A 17,241-nucleotide genomic window follows, 5' to 3' on the forward strand; every position below is an offset into this window, starting at 1 on the left:
TCAAGCCACTCCAAGACGTACCCACGGACCTTTCAGCTGCCACGCCTGCAAGTTCTCCTGCATCCGGACCAGCCCCGCACCAGCACCCGCCAAGTCGAACACCAGCAGCACCCACCTCAAGTGCATCCTGCTCAACACCCGCTCCGTCCACAGACACGCCATCGAACTCTGGAACCTCCTAGACGCCACAGCCCCTGACGTTGCCTTCCTCACGGAGACCTGGATGGCCGCCTCTTCAGCTCCCGACATCGCCATCCCTATCCCAGAGGGCTACAAGATCGTCCGGAGGGACCGAAAAGCCAACCAGATGGGAGGAGGCATCGCCATCATCCACAGGAGCACCATCCGTCTCACGACCAGCACCGACAACACCCTGACCAGCGCCGAACACCTGCATTTCCAGATCCACACCAACCCGAACACCACCCTCAGAGGCACCCTGATCTACCGACCCCCTGGACCACGCACGCAATTCAGCGAGGACATCGCCGACTCCGTCAGCCCGCATGCCCTCTCCTCCGCTGACTACATCCTCCTGGGAGACCTCAACTTCCATCTGGAGAACAACAACGACCGCAACACCAGCACCCTGCTCGCCAACCTCGCCAACCTGGGACTTAAGCAACTGGTGTCCACCCCCACCCACCTCGCCGGACACACACTCGTCGCCGTCTTCTCATCCAGCACAGACATCGACTTCAGCCACGCCACAGAGCTTCAATGGACGGACCACAGCTGCGTCCACTTCACCTTCAAGAGAACGACGACCCACCATCACCAGCAACAGGCCGCCCGCAGAAGCTGGAACAAGATCACAGCAGACCAGCTCGCCACCTCCCTGAGCCAGCACCCTCCTGCCAGCTCAGCGAACCCCAGCCAGGCCGCCGACAACCTCACGAAGTGGATCAGCAACTGCGCGGACGAACTCGCCCCGCTGAGGACCCCGCCTAGCAGACCCGGCAGCAAGAAGGCCCCATGGTTCACCGACGAACTCAAGAGCTCCAAGAAGAACTGCCGAGCCCTCGAGAAAGTCTGGAAAAGGGAACCGACACCGGACAACAGGACCTCCTACAAACTTGCCACCCGGAAACACCACCAGCTGATCCGCGCCGCCAAGAAAACAGCATTCAAGGACCGGTTGGACAACAACGCACACAACTGCAAGGAACTCTTCAACATCGTGAAAGAGCTTTCCAACCCCAGCGCAGGAAACAACGACATCACCCCATCGCAAGACCTCTGCAACTCCCTCGCTTCATACTTCCACAACAAGATCACGGACATACACAGCAGCTTCAACAACCAACCAACGCACACCATGACCGAACAACCACCCCCCACCACCACCCTCCACGCCTGGACCCCGATCAGCACCGAAGACACCATCCGCACGATGAACTCCATCCACTCCGGATCACCGACCGACCCCTGCCCTCACCACGTCTTCAACAAGGCCGACGCTGTCATCGCACCCCACCTGCGAGACATCATCAACACATCCTTCGACACCACCATCTTCCCTGAGAGCTGGAAACACGCCGAGCTCAGCGCTCTACTCAAGAAACCAACAGCGGACCCCACCGACCTCAAGAATTACCGCCCTATCTCGCTTCTCCCGTTTCCAGCCAAAGTCATCGAGAAGACCGTCAACAAGCAGATGGCCGCCTTCCTCGAGACGAACGGATCCCTCGACCCCTCACAGTCCGGCTTCCGAGCCAACCACAGCACCGAGACCGCCCTCATTGCCGCCACCGATGACATCCGAGCCCTGATGGACAATGGAGAAACAGCGGCCCTCATCCTCCTAGACCTCTCCGCGGCATTCGACACGGTCTGCCACCGCACCCTAGTACGGCGCCTCAGCAACATCGGAATCCAGGACAAGGCGCTGGAATGGATCATCTCCTTCCTCGACGGAAGAACACAGAGAGTCCGCCTACCACCGTACAAGTCAGAGGCCTCCGAAGTCATCTGCGGCGTCCCCCAAGGATCATCTCTGAGCCCCACCCTCTTCAACGTCTACATGAGCCCCCTCGCGGCCATCGTACGCAAACACAACCTCAGCATAATCTCCTACGCCGACGACACCCAGCTGATCCTCTCCCTGACCAACGACCCCGCCGCCGCCAGAGCCAACCTGCACGAAGGGATGAAAGAGGTAGCCGAGTGGATGACGACCAGCCGCCTAAAACTGAACTCGGACAAGACGGAGGTCCTCATCCTGGGCTCCTCACCCTCCGCCTGGGACGACTCCTGGTGGCCTCCCGCCCTGGGCACTGCACCCAAACCGACAGACCATGCACGAAACCTGGGCTTCATCCTGGACTCCTCCCTCTCCATGACCAGGCAAGTCAACAACGTCTCCTCGGCGTGCTTCAACATCCTACGCATGCTACGGAAAATCTTCTGGTGGATCCCCACAGAGACCAGGAAGACCGTCACCCAGGCCCTCGTCACCAGCCAACTGGACTACGGCAACGCCCTCTACGCCGGTACCACCGCCAAGCTCCAGAAGAGACTCCAGCGGATCCAAAACGCCTCAGCCAGACTCATCCTCGACATCCCACGAACCAGCCACATCTCCGGACATCTGAGAGACCTTCACTGGCTCCCCGTCAACAAGAGAATCACCTTCCGCCTCCTCACCCACGCACACAAAGCCCTACACGACCAAGGCCCGAGCTACCTCAACAGCCGAGTCAACTTCTACGCTCCCAAACGCCACCTCCGATCAGCCAACCACGCCCTTGCCGCCGTCCCCCGCATCCGAAGAGCGACTACAGGAGGAAGGTCCTTCTCCTACCTGGCCGCCAAGACCTGGAACTCCCTCCCGACCGACCTGCGCCTGACCCAAGACCACCTCTCCTTCAGGAAGAAGCTGAAGACCTGGCTGTTCGAGCAGTAGCGGCACCCCCCCCCCCCCCAGCGCCTTGAGACCCTACGGGTATGTAGCGCGCTTTATAAGTGTCACTGATTGATTGATTGATTGCTTAGGAAGGAAGAGAAGAATCTTTTTCAACACTTTGAGTACAAAATTACAAGTTGAAAGCACGACTGCCCTGAGCCTTCGGTGTGAGGTTGGGTTTAAGGCTTACACCTAGATTGTTGACAGCCTTCAGATGAGCAGGGCGTACTGTCCAGGAAGGAGGGGGGGGGGGAGAAATCGAAAAATAGCATATTTGGGGTCTGGCACTGTTTTTTCAGAGTTCAATTTTAAGGCATTTTGATGCAACCAACTAGAGGCCGCTGTCATACATCTTGTGAAAAGAACCAACAGGATCATTGCTGGCCCTATCTGCATTGATAATAAGCTGAATGTCTCCAGCATATTCATGCATTTATGCTGCATATAACGAACAGTCTTTTCTGGAATCTGCATCTGTTCTTTTGCATTCCTACTATCTGCACACCCTTTGCTGTCACCAGCCCCCTTACATATGCTTTTAATGCATCCCACACCACACTTGGTGGGGCGGAGAGCGTTTATACTCCATTTCTGTGAGGCAAAGTTCTGGAATTTGCTGCGTCCGTAAACTTCCCACTTCATAGTGTTTTCACACGTCTCCCGATAATAGTGGTACCCCACTGGTATTGTTCGGTCTAGCGCCTGTGACAGGAGCAGATAAAAGCAGGAACCATGCAAAGTCAATAGGGTTCCTTCACCTAAACCCTAACTATCATTCATGTCTACATTATATCTATAATATACTCACCCTTATTGTTTTTGTGTAGGGTGAATGATTTGTATTTCCCTAACTATATAAAGTCATGTCTCATCCCTGCATACTTTAGAAATCTTCTAGTTGTAAACATGCTTTCTTCGACACTTGCTCAGCAATGGCCTGGTAACGTTACTCACTACATGCATCTTTCTAGATAGTAGAGTGGAAATTTCCTCTGAACTCCATTCACTTACTCTTTGTTAGTGCCACAAATGCCAACCTGCTTCTAAAATAATGTGGCAAGCTTGCACACTCTGTTACTTATTATCACCATTCCAAGTATTCATTTTCTAGGCCCTACTCCTTGCGCATACACTCTCTAATGAGTAACTGGAATAATATTTACAACACAGTTAGGGCTTAATTGTATGCAACTTTGCGTGTGTCCTCAGAAAAGCCTTGCACATACATCAGAGAGAAGCTGCACCTGAATGGATTTTACAGTGTCCTCCTCTCCTCCACTCTCAAGACTCACTGTTCATAGAATCCACATGACGTGGCAAGTGGGGCTAGAAGGCAAGGTCTGTGCAAGCTCCTAGACCTGTGCTCCTCAAACTGTGGCAGGTCAGGAGCGGATTTTGGGTGGGTTATGCACGTTCAAGCAATAGAAGAAGATGCCTTTAAACTCTGTTTTTAACTTGTTACATTTGCTGCTGCTTCAAAGACAGAGGTCTAATGTCAGGATATGTCTCCTGTCCAAGAAACTCTGCCGCTCCCTTGAAAAGGCCTGGAAAAAAGACCCAACTACTAGCACCAAGGACGCCTTCAAAAACGCCACCCGCACTCACCACCAACTAATCCGAAAGGCCAAGAAAACAGCATTCAAGGATCGACTTGACAACAACGCCCACAACAGCAAGGAACTTTTCAACATCGTCAAGGAATTTTCCAATCCCTCGGCCAACTCCAACGACATCACCCCCTCTCAAGCCTTCTGCGACTCCCTAGCCTCATTCTTCCACAACAAGATTGCAGACATCCACAACAGCTTTGACAACCAACCCGGAAACCAACCCACCCTACCATTTGCTGAACATTCTCCCCCCATGAACACCCTTAACGACTGGAACCCAATCTCCACTGAGGACACAATCCGCCTGATGAATTCCATCCACTCAGGATCCCCCACAGACCCATGTCCTCACCACATCTTCAATAAAGCAGACTCCGTCATAGCACCGCACCTCCGAGACGTCATCAACTGCTCCTTCAACCGTCACCTTCCCGGAAGACTGGAAACACACTGAACTCACCGCCCTTCTGAGAAAACCCACAGCGGACCCCACCGAACTCAAAAATTACCGCCCCATCTCGCTCCTTCCATTCCCGGCCAAAGTCATCGAGAAAGCTGTCAACAACCAGCTCGCCGCCTTCCTCGAAGCCAACAAATCCCTCGACTCCTCACAATCTGGCTTCCGAGCAAAACACAGCACTGAGACCGCCCTCATCGCAGCAACAGACGACATTCGAACTCTACTGGATAATGGAGACACAGTCGCCCTCATCCTCCTCGACCTCTCTGCAGCATTCGACACAGTCTGCCACAGCACCCTGCTACAACGCCTCAATAACATCGGAATACAAGGAAAAGCACTTGAATGGATCACCTCGTTCCTCACCGGAAGAACCCAGAGAGTCCGCCTCCCACCATTCAAGTCCGAGGCCACCGAAGTCATCTGTGGCGTACCACAAGGATCCTCACTCAGCCCCACCCTCTTCAACGTATACATGAGCCCCCTCGCGACCATCGCACGCCAACACAACCTCAACATCATCTCTTACGCGGATGACACTCAACTAATCCTTTCTCTCACCAATGACCCCAGCACCGCCAAAACTAACCTACACGAAGGAATGAAAGAAGTTGCCGAATGGATGAAACAAAGCCGTCTGAAACTGAACTCAGACAAAACAGAAGTCCTCATCTTAGGTACATCCCCCTCTGCATGGGACGACTCCTGGTGGCCGGAAGCCCTCGGAAAAGCACCCATCCCGACAGACCACGCACGGAACCTAGGCGTCATCCTGGATTCCTCACTTTCAATGAACAGACAGGCCAACGCCGTCTCTTCATCTTGCTTCAACATTCTCCGCATGCTCAGAAAAACATTTCGCTGGATCCCCACCGAAACAAGGAAAACAGTCACCCACGCTCTGGTCACGAGCCGACTGGACTACGGAAACACCCTCTACGCGGGCACTACCGCTAAACTCCAGAAGAAACTCCAACGAATTCAAAACGCCTCAGCCAGGATCATATTAGACATCCCACGCAACGAACACATCTCCGGTCACCTTAAAGACCTCCACTGGCTACCCGTCAATAAGAGGATCACTTTCCGACTGCTAACCCACGCACACAAATCACTCTACGACATCGGACCAGAATGCCTCAACTCACGACTGTCCTTCTACACCCCCTCCCGCCAACTACGTTCTTCCAGCCAAGCCCTCGCCACTGTACCTCGCATCAACAAGACCACCATGGGAGGCAGATCCTTCTCATACCTGGCTGCCAAAACATGGAACTCACTCCCCGCTTACCTTCGCCTTACCCAGAACCACCTAGCATTCAGAAAGCAACTTAAAACGTGGATATTTGACAAGTAATCCTCCTCCCCTTTCTAAGCGCCTTGAAACCCACTGGGTATGTAGTGCGCTATATAAATTCTCTGACTTGACTTGACTTGACTTGATAAATTGCTGCTTATTTGTTTTTTTAACACGGGGATTAGTGTTTCCAAACTCATCACACTTTGCAGTTAAAGAAAGAAAAGTAAAATGAATTATGTGATAATCATGCTTGATGTAATTTCTTGTAACCCACAGGAAAATGCAAATACCTCTAATGAACTGTACATATTCAGCAGTTAGGGAAGCAAAAATGAAGCACATTGTTTGTAATTTTAAAGTGTGATGGAAGCAAAGATTTTAAAATGATTCAAACGCATCAAGACACAATATTCAACTGTAACTAGAATTAACATTCTCATTTGGGTGCAATATAGTTTTACTTGTAAGCCTGTAGGACTGTGCAAATCTGGTGGCCATTGAAATGGAAAATGCGCTGCATGTAAATGACAGTGCACTACCACACCATGCTGTAGTTAAATTTAAAAATCTCCTGCTTCATGGCCACTAAAGATTGTAGTTCTAAAAAGTGATTTGTGGTACTAAAGAGTTTGGGAACACTGTTCTAGACATCTGTCCACTGGAAAGGCCTGCTACCATCACTGGGCATACTTTCAAATGCGGTGTGGAGTAAAATCTATGGGACCTTGGGCAATGTGGTTCTTATTCATTTTACTGCAGAATGGGGTTGCATTGTGTTTATGTCTTTCCACCCACTGGAGTCAGTGGGCTGCCTTACAGTCTTTTGTGAACCTTGGGGAGGTTTGTAGTTAATTGAATATTTAGCGGTTCTGCTTCCCAAGAGAGTCTTGTTGGCTCAGCCTCAATGTGCCGCTTTGTGCTGCAAGGAGCGCTCACTGAGCCACTGAAAGATGCTTCTCTCAAATTCTTGTCTTTCAAAACATTAGCACGTCACCTAGACGTCAAGGAAAAGAAGGTTCCTTAAATATTTTGAAGACCAGCCCTACATTCATTCCTACGGTGGCTCAAAGCTTTCACAGAGAATCTGAGGTGGTTCATCCTGTGTTCCCCTCAATCCTGTCTCTCTGGAACTTTATTTTACTTGATTTTCTTGATTCATTTGGATTGCACAAGCACTTTGCATTGATGTGTCGGTCGTTTATGATTTTTGTAGCAGCTCGTAAGAATCTTTGTCTAGGATCCTAAGTTGTTGGTCAAGTCTTCCATCTTCTGGAGGTAGGATATTTTGGTATGGATCAGCCAGAGTTCCTTTAGGCGCAATCCACTAAGGTATGGCTGCTTTCTGTGCAGAAGGTCAGGGTGTCCCTATAGCTTATATTTGGGCAACTAGGGTTACTCTTTGGGCTGACCTTGGTGGACCATTATTGTCTGAACATGGCTTTCCAGGATCAGTAGCTTTTTGGAACAGGTGTATTCTCATCTGCCTCAAGATCTGGGTTGGATGTTAGGTACTGTTTACTAAAGTGCAATATGTGTTAAATTGTGTTTTGGAGTTTGCACTTTATTTTTGGATTACATCTTCAAATCTGCTTGAAAAACGTGGCCATATCCTCATAAGCAAAAGACAGGGTTGGGGAAGAAATATAAAGATTACTCCAATCCTTATTTCGTCGTTATACAGGCTTTTATTCCCACCGTCCCTCACATGAAGAGGCAGTGGATACAATAAAAATTCTGGAGCTTGAACATTTAGTAAAAAATACTGATGTTTATAGTTGTGGTGCTTCATCTATTTTGCTTTTCTTTACTATGCAGAATTGGGTCGAACAGCAAAAGGAGTAGAATTAGTACAGCATTTTTAGGCCTCAATTCATCCGCTCCAAACTCCCAAGGCCAACCTTAATGTCCACATTCCTCTCTTTCCCCAGGTAAAACATTTCACAAAGGAGTTGTTGAGCCTGCCGCTACTTTCTTAATTACTGTATCAGCAAACTCACTGGGCGGTCACATTCTAATAAGTCTCACCTTGGTGAAAAGACATCTCCAGCTTCTACCTATTAGTTTACCCACTGAATTACTCTACTCTGTGTAGGCGAAAGCATTTAATAGGCAGGGATTTGTGATTTACTAAATCATGACTCTAAAATAGAAAGCTGTACTTGTGCTGTCTTCCATGGTTCCTGTAAAACTGTAAATTCAGATCCTCGAGCAGACCTTCTTGCACTACCACGCGCTGCATAATTGTGAAGATCTTGCATCTTCTGCTTCACAATGAGTTTCCCGGAGTTCTGCAATCTCTTGTTTCCGAAGACACCTTTTGATTATCGCGGACGTATTCACAGACCCACTTCTGGACGTTGACCTTATTTCACTATTGAGCTAGAGTTAAGTTGAAAGGGGGACTCCTGCTAGATTGCCGCCACCACCAATGTAACTTATTTATTACTATTATGTTTGAGCTTGTAAAGCGCACTGGTACCCGGAGGTTTCCTGGCGCTGTGTAACGCTGGGGAACCCGTCCTGGCTTTCCCTGTGGGATGGTCCCTGCTGGGAGTCCCCAAGGTGGAGCCAAGCATCCCCGGCGTTGGAGGGGCCGTTGTGGAGATTAGGCAAGCTAATGCCCAGAGTTGCCGAGTGGGACCCCTGATTAGAGTAGGCACCGAAGCGAGAATTATCGAGTCCGCTGACCGAAGTCCACGACCCTGCCGCGTCGGGAATTGAACCCTGGTCCCGGCCGACTTCTGCTCCCGGGTCTGCCGCCTCTAACCAGTGAGCAACACCACTCCACTACTCCATAAGATTGGGTGCTTCACGTTCTCAGACTATTTTGATATTAACATGTATCCAAGTAGGTGAAGTGGAGCGGTCATATTGTTAAGAAAGGAGGTGTTTATCGCTGCTCTATAAAGGCCAGAACCGTGGCAGTTCTTCAAAATACCCACTGCGGATATTTGCAGACGTCATACCGTCTCACATCGATGGTGCCTCCGGACTCCGCATGTACGTTCCTGGATAGTGGGAACCATGTTTTATACGTGTCCAGTTGCTTGTGTCATGTTTAGAAACACAGACGACTAATCAACTTGCCAAAAATTGCATATGTTTCGTGTTATTCCATGCAATAGTAACTATTTTGCCATTGTTTGCCATATCATGAATATGTTCCCAGTATTTCAAAAAAACTATCGTGGTTCTCTTTTTGGCTGGGGTTCCCACCACAGTACCTCTTTCATCTCACTCTACTAAATGTGTCCCAATCCTGCCTACTCTTTAAACATTTTAAAATAACCATCCTATTTGAGGGGAGTGGAGTTCACTTCCCCACATTCCACAGAAGTCCCTACGTTTTACTCTCTGCTTTTCTTCGTAACTTCTGTGACCCTACTTGTCTCACCAGCAAGGCACTACAGAAAGCCCCTATGCCCTAAATCTGGGTTTGGTACTTAAGCAGGCTAATGGAATTAGGACTGAATATGAACCTAGCAGTGGGACTACATTTCTGAGTCCCACCTGTTTTAGTTTGCAAAGAGCCATCTTGAAATTCCTACAGTCGCTGTGCTTTTTCTTTCAGAATACTATTCCCTGTTGTTTTCTTTGTAATATTCGTTTTTTGGAATACTTTTTCAGACATATTTCTAACACAATGTTTTCTACATAACGGATTGTACCTGGTGCTAGAAACTGTTATGTACGTTACATGCAAAAAAGCAACATCACGACCATTTTGAAGCATTGTTACAAGAAGAGTAAATCACATGAAGCTGAATCCTGCAAAAGGACTGGAGTGCAGAGGGAGAGAGCCTTTGTACAGGGGATGTTAAGTCAGTGTTACACTACATTTGACAGGAAGAAGTTAGAGGGGACATACCTTGGGGTGCTTCAAGAGAAGGTCAGCAGCTTCTTCAAAGTACTCCAGATCCACTTCACTCAGAAAATTTGGCAGGTCATCGTAGGCAAAATAGGCCAAAGCGAGTGTGGCAAATCCCCGGCTGGCAAGAAGACCGCTGCGGAACTCCGTGAGACCCCCGACTCCTCCAAACATGTCAATGACTCCAGGGAATGGCCCATCTCCTGTGGCAGAAAGACAGCAAAGCAGTGACAAAGCAGTCAATATTCGGAATACAGTAGATAAAAAATGAACACAGAATTCAGAAAGTTGAGATACTGGATGGGAGATAGCATATATGGTGTACATGCAGATGTCCACCAACCTTTTCAAATAGGCACTTGTGCCTGATCAACACAGATATTTAACCAGAACCAGGATACATAGGCGGAGGTCATAGATTTAGAGTATGAGCTCCAGGACATAATATTGACTGGCACACGATGTGCCTTCGCTGCATGGGCCAGTAACACTTAATGAAGATTTTCTGGCTCAGCTACTCTTTTAGAGATGAAATTACAATGCAAGCCCTGTGCACATTCATCCAAGTGACAAAAGTTAGCAGATGATCGATTTCTTTAATAAGGCATCAGTTTTTTACCATGTAAGGATAATTGCTATATACAAAAACAAACAGATGTTGCCATTTGAAGGTATCATCTTGGCCTGTGCCTCTCACTGATTCTTGCACATGCCTGTTCCAGCTGTAGGTTCATTGTTGGGACGGCACAGAGAAAAGTGGATGTGAACCTGGTGGCGAACCCGGTGCTACATAAAAGTATAGAGGTTCAAAAAACCTTATTTCTTTTTTATTAGTTTTAGATCATTTTTATTAGTTTAATTAAATTATGACATGCATCCACAAGCATTCATACATATTTAGACTACTCTAAATGTCATAGAAGCCTAGGCCCACTAAAACTACTACAGTAAAACTACAACATCAATCCCTGTGTCCCTAATCGAGTAAAGAAGTCATAAGTAAAGTGCATAAATATTCCACATGAACAAGTATCTCATAGTAGTACCCATTAATACCCAATATATCTGAATTAAACTAGATTTACCTTTTTTCACCCGCAAAGGCTCAGGGAGCTATTCGACGAGAAGCCATACTCAAATACTGTTGATGGGTATGATCACTCCTGTTCTTACACAACACAATGTTTTATGTTACTTGTACTGGTTTGTTTCTGTACCGCAAGCTAGACTTCTGAATAAAGTGGAAACTGTTTAACATGATACACAGAAGTGGAAGCATTGCATGGAAGTAGGGAAGGGGGAAGCAAACTAGGTAACACAGTGAAAAGAAACACTGGAAAGAGTGAAGATAAAACAACATATTAAAATAGAAGAAATAAAGTGAAAACTGAAAGGAATTGACCACAGAAAGACCAAGGAAAATGTAATTATATAGAAAAAGTGTTGTGTTGTGGTAGAACAGCAGAATAAAGAATGAACGTTTTGAGAACAGATGGAAGAGCAGTTTGGAAACAGAGAATCACAATGTGGCAATATAGAAAAGAAACAGAGTGACAGGGAATTAGAGAAAAATAGGATGGCTTGGCCGTAGAAATGAATTGAATAAAATGTATTAAAAAATAGTGTGGGCTCAAGAAAAGAAAAGAAAAAGTGTTTAGTGTACATGCTTTTTGCCTCCCACGGAGTCATGCTTTTTGCCGCTAATCTGAGTATTCAGCAACTTGATTTCAGATAAAAATATGTAATGGCTCATATTCTGTTTTAGGGATAAGTGTTATTTCATCCTCTGTAGTGAAAGAGGGAAGGACATTGTAAAGGCTGCTCTTTTAATGATGTATTAGGTTATTATAATTGTGGTTATGTCGAAACAATGCTTAAATTTGTATAAGGTTCATAGCCTGTGGCTCTTAACTGTCAATGTAAACCTTGGATTCTGTGGTGACCAGCACTGGAAGAGGAGACTGTCCCCCGAAGACGAGGGGAGGAAAGGAGAAAGGACACACTGACTGATGCTCGTGGGAAAATCTTCAGAAGCGAGTCGGTCTAAATTCAGGCGGATTTTGTGGCCCCAGCTGGCAAAAACTGAACTGAAGCCGTCTGCTTTGAGGGTCAACAAGGTGTACCACAGTTTCTGTCTAGAAAGTCTACTCTGGGAAGACATTCCAGGACAGAAACTGTGGTGCCCTTGCAGCTCCTTGGACCACACTGTACCGTTCCCCAATTCTGTATCAAAAAAGCATTTATAAAGTGCTCACTGACACACCAAGGGGTATCTGGGAGCTGCGTCTTTGTTGAAGAGCCAGGTCTTGAGTCTCTTCCTCGAGTCTGCCAGCGAGGAGGCTTTACAGAGCTGGAGGGGAAGGTCGTTCTAGGTCTTGGCAGCAATGTAGGATAAGAAGCGGCAAACCGTTGGCTCTGTGACGGATGCAGGGGTGTGCGAGGGTGAATGAAGAAGAGCACAGGTGTCTAGAGGGTTGGCAGAAGTTCGGTTGATGTACACGAACAGGCGGGTCTAATAATATGTGCTCTTGTTATGTTTGTCATAACGTTTTTAATAATATATTTACCTTGTCTTTTGTTCTGTCAAACATAAACTGCGGCTATTTTAAATATAGCATGTGCATTCTTTTAAATGTGCTTTTGTTTATGTCGTGTCTTTCATGTGACAGAGTTTTGTTTGTCTTTTGTGTATTATGCTAGGTAACATAGACTAATGGGTTAATATTAGTGAAGGGGGTGGGTAAAAGAATAATTATCAATTCTCGAATTAATTGATGTCTTGTGTTTCCTTGCATACTAGAGTCATGCTAAAAGAGGCCTGTGGCCAATTTCTAAAATGGATGTCCGAAGTCCTGTCGAGTTGGGCCTTGCACAGCTGTGAATGAAAAGAAAATATTTTCTTCATAATTCTTTGAAAAACACACACGCGGAAACAAGGCTATGCAGAGCATTGAGATAATTATTGTATAAACTTTCATTGCCAAGGACAGGGTGTGTAGCGGCGGAAAAGCTTGGACGGAGGAAGCAACGAAAAAATTTTATTAAATGTTGCAAGCTTCAGAAGAGCCTGTGACACATGTAGTCAAAGGAAAATGCCGCTCTTAAAGAACGTGATTCTTACAATGTGAAAGGCAAATGACTTCATCGAGTGACATTTCTAGACATGCTTCGTGTTGGGCGGATATTTGTATTCTTTTAGTTAGTTTTAGATAGAGAAAAGGTATAAAATTGCCCCCTTGGAAAGAGTACTGTTGGCTTGTTCCTGTGCTCCAGAGATGCTGTCGGACTTTTAACTCACGTAAGATACTCTGAACTTTACTTTTTCTCTTTAGGTTTTCTTTAGCTAAGTTAGGGAAATAGGGTTTAGGGAAATGTTTAAGCATTTCACATGCTGATTTTGATTCAAACTGACAGTCTAATGTGCCTTTCTAATAAAATAATGCTGCTTCTTAAAATGCAAATAAAAGAATTAAATTCTTAAAATGCTTTTCACCTGATAATAAAGTTAATAAAATAGATTTTGAAATGACAAGCTGGTCTTGTTTGTTTCGTTTAAGTTACCATTAGTTAATCCATTGCCTATGACTTTGACTTAAATAAATGTTTATAAAGTGTTTTGAATATTTAGGTCATATGATTCAGTTGGTCAATTCATGTCTCAGTCATTTATGGGCCTAGTGTTAGATTAATGAATTATGGTGAGTATCCTGGTGTAGAGTTGTTTATTTGAGACTGAATTTCATTTGGCTCACCGGATCAGCAGCTTCTAGGTCGTGGAGAATTGTGTAGACTTGAGTGAGAATCTTGAATTGGCATCTCTTCTGGATGGGGAGACAGTGGAGGGGTCGCAGGTGGGCTGGTTTGGGGACGTCCAGAATGAGTCTGGCTGCAGCGTTCTGTAAGGTCTGGAGTCTTCTGAAGAGCTGGGTGAAGATGCTGGAATAGGGGGTGTTGCCATAGTCGAGGCGGCTGGTGGCGAGGGCCTGAGTGACGTAATTTCTGGTGTTGATTGGGATCCATCTGAAGATTATGCAGAGCATGCAAAGTGTGTGGAAGCAGGAGAAGGCTCTGTGAATACCACTGCCATTCAAAATGTTTTATACACAACTTCACAAGATACAGATCAAAGGTCTTGTGTTGAGAGACCTGCTAAGGGTGCTCGTTCATTTCAAATACCAGTAGCCCTGTGACCCGTTTATGCCTTTGCAGGAAACTTTATCATTCCTTTTCCAGACAAAGGTTCTGCCCTTTTACTGCTACTGGTTGAGTCTTTGCCATGAACCTGGAACCATACAAGGCATCTTTCTAGTCATTACAGTTCTCAGAAAACACAGTATGAAGAAGTTTTTGAAGCAATATCATAAATTCCTTTTCCTCAGTTCCTACTGAGAAATAGAGGGATGCCCAAGGTTCTGTGAATACCTCTGTTATTTAAATTGTTTCATACAGAACTTCAGAAGTTACAGATTGAAGGTCTCGCGTCTCAGAGAGACCTGCTCTGGGTTCTTGTACATTTTGAAAACCAGTATCCCCGTGACCCGTTTATCTCTTTGTAGACCATTTGGAGCAGTAACTCATTTACTGCTGAACTGTGCCCAGTGGCCGCCTTGCCAGCGACTATCTGAGCCCAGAAGATCAGTTAATTGGACAATGGACTTTGACACAGTTCTTAGATTGCCAATTGGCATGAATTGTACCGTCAAGCAGGTGTTTTAACATCAATGCTGATAAAAACGTTTGAGAAAATAAGCAGAAGATAAAAAATAATTCTTATTAGAAATATATACTTAAAAGATTAAGTACCACTAGAAATCACTTCAAAAGAATTTTAGAACTATCTAATTAGTACTAAATAAGCAAAAACTGAACTGCCATGTTTAAAAAAAAAAGGACTCCGAGAATCTTACTCTTACATATTCAAATACGGAAGTTACAGAAACTTGAAAAAATGAAAAATATTTGTCTCTGACAATGATAGAAAACTTATGTTGTGCTTGTCCCTATCTGCAGGGTCACCCCCAAAACATTGCGCCTTCACCCCTCCTAATATCAGAATTTTGTTTTTCCTGGCATTAGGAATCTGTCACCTTTACCACTGCTAACCAGTTCTAAAGTGTGTGTTCTCTTCTATAAAAATACTAAAAATGGTTTACATCCAACGGATATATTTAATTCACTTTTTCATTCCTAGTAAAGTGGTACTGCGTGTACCTAAGCCCTGTAAAGTAAATGCTAAGAGGGCCTACAGCACATATTGTGCAACCCACTTCAGAAGCCCTTTAAAACATGTCTCAGATCTCCCATTGCAGCATGTGTGCAGTTTTAAACTGACAAATCGACCTGGCAAAATAAGCCTTTTTGTCAGATATTTACCTCTCTTTTGAGTACATCTAAGTCCCCCCTAAGGTAAGCCTTAAACAAACCATAGTGCGGGGTGCACTGAAAATAAAAGGTAGGCCATCCGTTTTTACGTTTTATATTTCCTGGCAGGGAAAAACTCTCTCCAATTAGTTTTTCCCTACAGTGAGCCCTATGTTTCCCATAGGGTAACATTGAGTTACCTTATTATATTTAGTAAGAGCTAAAATTTGATTAGGAATAGGTAGTTCACAAGAATTGCAATGGAAAAGTTGGATTTAAAGTCACAGTACTGAAAATGGCCACTATTAGGAAGTTGGCTTTTTCTTGTCCTAACCATTTGCTGCGTGCAGCCTGTGTCCTTGGCCACGTAACTGTGAATAGTTAGTTGGCAGTTGGACCCTGTCTGAAGGGAGTCCTGCCTTCCAAGTGGTTCCCTACTAGTCCTGGAACCTTGTACTGAGAACCAACAAGAGTAACTTCTTTACGATTCGCCCAAGGTGCATTGCTGGTCATCCTGACTCCATGGTAGAACCTGCTAGTTCTTCTACGCAGCAGCAAATCCTGTTCAGCAGCTTTGCACAGAAAGTGTTCCCAGCCTTGTGAAGCTTTCATCAACTTCAGCCTGCAGCTTCGTCCTGTTGGAGATTTTCGAATTCCAAAAGAGTGACAAAGTCAGAACTGAGAAATCGTCACCGCAACTTTGTCCAACATCTCCCGGACAATGATGCCTCCTTCTTCTCAGACACCCACGGCTGCCTGGCCTCGCTGACTTTCAGCTACTCAGGAACTTTCTTTGAAATTTCTTTTATGTCCAGAATGGACCTTGTTTATCCGAACCGCGCTCCATCGTGGTCAGTCATATCGTTTGACTTTGCCCCTATCTCAGGCGACTAGACGCCTGCAGTTGGCGCTTTGATCTCTTAGGCACTATTTATGGCCAAAAACGTTGAAAAAAAACATAATCTGTTTCTAATGATTGGATATATTTCATTTTGGTATCAAAATATGTATTACAATTTTCTCAACTTTTCTAAATTGGTGAGGGATATTTCTTTTGTTGTATTTTCATTACTATTTGAGTGCTGCGTAAATACTTAACAGGGTGCCTCTACGTTAAGCCTGACTGTTTTTCTGCCACATTACCAGAGAATTATGCACAGGTTAATTTATTGATTCAGCCTGCCAAGAGTTGTGGTTGTAGCGCACATAGGGGTTTTACCCTTCTCAATCAATAACCCAATTTCCTACACCTTATTTGAACAATCCTTTGGGAAACAAAAGTCTGTGTGTTCAAAATGTTTGTGAAGTATTTAGCCGATTCCTGTCAGTTTTTTTAATTGGAACTGAAAGAATAGGAGAACTGAGACCCGACTATTACCGAAGATCATCAAGATGATCTCTGTTTTTCCCAGAAATGATCCATAGGAGGATTTCTCTGAAGTGTAAAAGGGTCCCTTTTAACCCAGTCCTATCTGCCAGGCTATCTGTGGGGTACCGTCAGCCTCTTTGTGTGAGGACAGGACACAGCCTATTCAGATGTAAGTGTGAGTCGCTCTCCCCCTTGCTTCCGAGGAAGGCTATCAGAATGCAGATGAGTCCCTTGTCACACCGAGCCCTTACTGTGTTTGGGCTGTCCAGAGGGAAAGTGTAGCTGTCACTCAGTCCTTACATGTATTGGAGACAGGCTGCAGAAACAGACAGCAAAGCTAAGAGCAGAGAAATGTCCACTTTCTAAAG

The 17,241-nt window shown here is 45.9% G+C and overlaps 1 protein-coding gene across 1 annotated transcript in view; it reads right to left on the reverse strand.

The window, feature by feature from the left end:
- LOC147740936 (bile acid-CoA:amino acid N-acyltransferase-like) overlaps positions 1-17,241 on the reverse strand; it is a 73,714-nt gene that overhangs the window by 26,391 nt on the left and 30,082 nt on the right. The window contains exon 3 of the mRNA XM_086952221.1: positions 10,144-10,346. Coding sequence (XP_086808347.1) covers positions 10,144-10,346 — 203 coding nt within the window. The remainder of the gene's footprint in view (positions 1-10,143; positions 10,347-17,241) is intronic.

Source organism: Lissotriton vulgaris, chromosome 1_1 (assembly GCF_964263255.1).
Source record: "Lissotriton vulgaris chromosome 1_1, aLisVul1.2, whole genome shotgun sequence".
NCBI lineage: Eukaryota > Metazoa > Chordata > Amphibia > Caudata > Salamandridae > Lissotriton > Lissotriton vulgaris.